The sequence below is a fragment of the Lactuca saligna genome, chromosome 6, assembly GCF_052625555.1.
Source record: "Lactuca saligna cultivar CGN05327 chromosome 6, ASM5262555v1, whole genome shotgun sequence".
Taxonomy (NCBI): Eukaryota; Viridiplantae; Streptophyta; class Magnoliopsida; order Asterales; family Asteraceae; genus Lactuca; species Lactuca saligna.
In genome coordinates, this window is record NC_136422.1 from 41,365,226 (window position 1) to 41,369,117 (window position 3,892).

General features: G+C 32.7%; 1 protein-coding gene across 1 annotated transcript; it reads right to left on the reverse strand.

Annotated features, from left to right (window-relative positions):
• Nucleotides 1-876: 876 nt before the first annotated feature.
• LOC145002219 (ricin B-like lectin R40G3) lies at nt 877-2,124 on the reverse strand. Its single transcript, XM_078961515.1, has 4 exons — nt 1,808-2,124; nt 1,594-1,716; nt 1,199-1,418; nt 877-1,114 (listed from the first exon to the last, which is right to left on the reverse strand). Coding segments are annotated over exons 1-4 (609 nt in total). The 5' UTR covers nt 2,072-2,124; the 3' UTR covers nt 877-1,112.
• Between the last annotated feature and the right edge of the window lie 1,768 nt (nt 2,125-3,892).

Genomic DNA, 3,892 nt, shown 5'->3' on the forward strand with positions numbered 1-3,892 from the left:
AGCAGGCTAGACATTTTGGAGAACTCACTAAACTTTGTACATACGGTTTTATGTTTATGGTTTCAGGTACTTCCGGTACAAAAAGGAAGGGTCCGGCGTGACAGCACTGCATCCACCCATGTTCTCGCAACTTCATAATTTTAGGATTGTACTCTGATAAGTATTTCTACTCTGATATACTTTTGAATGTTTAAAATGGCTAAATGGTGTTTGTGGTTGAATTTAAAATGAAAATTTTACTTTACGATTTTTGAGATGTTACAGTTGATGTAGCTATGGTCTTTTCTCATAACTCTTTAATTGGTGACCATTTTTTGTCTCTAGAACAAATATTTAGTTACTATATATATATATATATATATATATATATATATATATATATATATATATATATATATATATATATATATATATATATATATATATATATATAGAGAGAGAGAGAGAGAGAGAGAGAGAACTATAATTAGCCGGTATTTAGGGATAACTTATACTATTTCCGTTCCAAAATGATAATCCACTTTTAATTTTTAAAGTTCTTTTTTCTTCAACTTTAACCTTAAATATTTTTATTTGTGTTATATATTACTAGATAAAACTTATAAAAATGAAAAAACATTTAAAATACAATCCGTTCATATATTTTGCATCAAGTATTATCTATCAAAAACAAAATTATTTAAGGTCAAAGTTGAAGAAAAAAAACTTCAAAAATCAAAAAATGAACTATCAATTTGAAACCGAGGTAATATATTTCGGTCTCTAATCAGTAGTCGGACTTGTAAGGACGAAAAGTTACCACCAAAATCTTTTTCTTGCAGTGAAAATACTTTATCTTCCTCAAATTTCAATTACTTAATTGGTATAGAAGAAAACTACACCAACAAAAATTATTCTCATTCATACATCTATGTATAAAAAGCAACACGAACCATATGTACGTGTCCAATACATACTAGTGGTGGTATTGAGACGTGTAAACGGTCCGATTGTCGTGCTATTTAAATACATAAACATATTATTTAAACACAACATTATTCAACCATACATATCACCATCACCATGAACATAGCACGCCATGTTTCTAGTCATGGGAACTTCACACCACCATATCCTGCACACATAAAGATCAATAAGATCACAACATTGAATAGGAGTCATTTGCTTTTATCGTGACAGTTTGTGTTGAGGAACTTACAAATAGGAGCAGTCGTCCACCTCTGGTTATCACCTTTAGTCCACTCCCAACAAAGAATTTTGGTCCCATCATGAATACCAGTGTCACCAATAGATGCATCTATATTAAGCTTAATCTTGTTCACCATTCTTACTGAGTGAAAACCATCACCCAAATCCTTGCTTTGTGTCCAAAGAACAGACTCATCAACCCTATCTGGGTTGTATTCCGTCAACTGAACCTGTAGAAGCAATTATTTACATTAAAAATCCGAAGAAAATTTACAAAAAGAACAAGCTCGATCAAACATGCGACAGATACTCGATCTATAGTACATACTTATATACAATTTGACAATAGTTATATGTGAGTGTTCATCACTAATTGAAGCAATTTGAAGTTGGAGGATTACATACTGGTTTAGCGGCACCGGTAGCGTGCTTCAGAGCCTGTCCAGTAGCTTTATTAATCAGAGCAAAAGAGGGAAAACCTTCTTCATCTTTGACTTTCGTGCTAAGCTTCTCTTCCTTTATCCAATGCTGTGTAACAAGATGAAAAGATCAACTACACTGAATTCAGATGAGCTGATCTGCGAAGGAGGAATGAGAGATTGAGAGGTTATATATATACCTGATGAGGATCGGAGGGGTTGGTGGGTGCAAGAACGGGTTCTCCATTACGGATGGTGAGCGAGTAATCAGTCTTGATCTTGCTGTAAAACCTAACAGTGGGTTTGTTGTCAGTGTACTTAGGGCTCTGATGAGAGACATGTTGGACAGCTGCAGGTTGTGATGAGGATTGGTGGTGGGTCTGGGCGGGAGCATGGTGGACGGCGACAGCAGGTTGCGGTGTTGATTGGTGGTGGCTGGGAGCTTTGTTGTGGTGGTGATCCATTTTGTGAGATTTGATTGGTGTGTGTGTGTGTAATGTAAGGAGTAAGGAAGTAAGGAGTTAGTTAAATAGAGAAAGAGGAGGTGAAGGGGTAGTTAGAAGATTTTTGTTTTTTTTTTTTTGGCCGGTGGAAGAAGTCGTGCCCATAATTAATTGTTTTTTTGTGCAGAAATGGCCACGTTATTATATATTATTTTATCTTAAATTGACAGTTTTGTTCAGAAAAGATTTTGGAATTATCTCAAAATTGATGATTCAGAGGAATTGAAATGGTAGGGCCAAGTTTTAGTCGACTGAAAAAAGTACTATTTATTTTATTTATATATTTAAAAAAATAACTAGTATATACGGTTCTCGAATAGTATATACTTATAATAAGTTAATTTTATTGGGCCATCGATGGATATTAGTATTACAGTATGGGGCTATTTTCACAAATGATATCTGAATTTTGATATAATTTTCGATGAAGTTGTTTTTATATAAAACATTTTTTTCTGGAAAATTGGAAAAATACAATTTTGAACTGAATTAGAATGTCTTGAGAACTTTTTTTCAAAAAAAAAAATAATACAAGCCTTTTAAAAGGAAAAATAACATTATAGCACTATAAAACGTTAGGTTCTATTTTAAAAAGTGATTCAATTTATATTTTACAGTCTAGGAGATTAATCTCGAATGTTACCGTTTTAAATGATTACTTGACTTATTATAGGTAATTTCATATTTCATCCTACTCATCAAAGGCTAAATGAAGACATGTTGGCTAAAAACAATGTCATTTTCCTATTCAAGAAACACTCCATGGGAAATTGCACATTCGTTCAAATAACTCTCAAAATTGAATCTATGAAAGTCGCAGATTTAACGAAAATGCAACTTGATCCATCTTCATCTCAAGTTTGAAACAAAAATAAAACAATCATCATCGAGTTGTTTTGATCAAAAATCAACGCCTCCGTTCTACACCACTTCGAGATAACAGTGGATTGAGACTCACTCTCATTTAAATAAAAAATGAACATCCATCTCCAAAATCTCCTTTCAATCCATCACCCATTTTCGAAATTGAAACCTAACATCTTTTCGAAACAGTTTAGACAACCATCATACCTTCAAATCGAAACCAGAACAAAGTCTGTTGACCCATCGAAATTAGAACAAGATCCAAACAAAAATGAGAAGAAGACATTAGTTCAGTGAAACCTAAATCCATCTTCATCTCCAAAATCAAACAACTATTTTCGTTCTAGACTCATTGCAACACTATCACGACTGAAAAATACAAATTTGAAAACCATCTATTGAATCTTGTTCAAAATCCAAATTCATATGTGACGTCCCAAAATACAGAGTAGATTTTTCACTTTTTATATATAATAAAACCATCCAAATACCATTCCATCAAAAGATAATCAGAGTATAAGTTTGAAGTTTATCAGAGTAAAATCATAAAAACAGATAGTGTGGAAATCTTCAGTAGATGCGATGCAATCAAGTCGGGCTATTCCATTTGCTACCAAAGTACCTAAAACATTTAAACTAAAACCCTAAGCACAAAGCTTAGTGAGTTTTCCTAGATACCACATATAAAACAATAACAGTGAGCCTGATCCTAGGGGTATATTGATGGGTTTTCTATGTTAAACAAAAACAAGAAATTTATGTAGCGGGATCATAAAACTATTTTATGGGCACATGTAACCTAGAGATCTATGACATTTTTTCATTATAGCAACATACTAAGTAAAACCGATCTAATCAATTTATATGTAAGAACAAATAAGATTAATAACATACCTTGAATTGTAGTCGAATACACTT

What these genes read in the sequence shown, in the direction of transcription:
- LOC145002219 (XM_078961515.1), bottom strand. Translation starts at nt 2,071, where the DNA reads ATGGATCACCACCACAACAAAGCTCCCAGCCACCACCAATCAACACCG. An exon ending in ACCCCTCCGATCCTCATCAG is followed by an intron (nt 1,717 to 1,807) that starts GTATATATATAA and finishes CTTGTTACACAG; the next exon opens with CATTGGATAAAGGAAGAGAA. An exon ending in CTACCGGTGCCGCTAAACCA is followed by an intron (nt 1,419 to 1,593) that starts GTATGTAATCCT and finishes TTGCTTCTACAG; the next exon opens with GTTCAGTTGACGGAATACAA.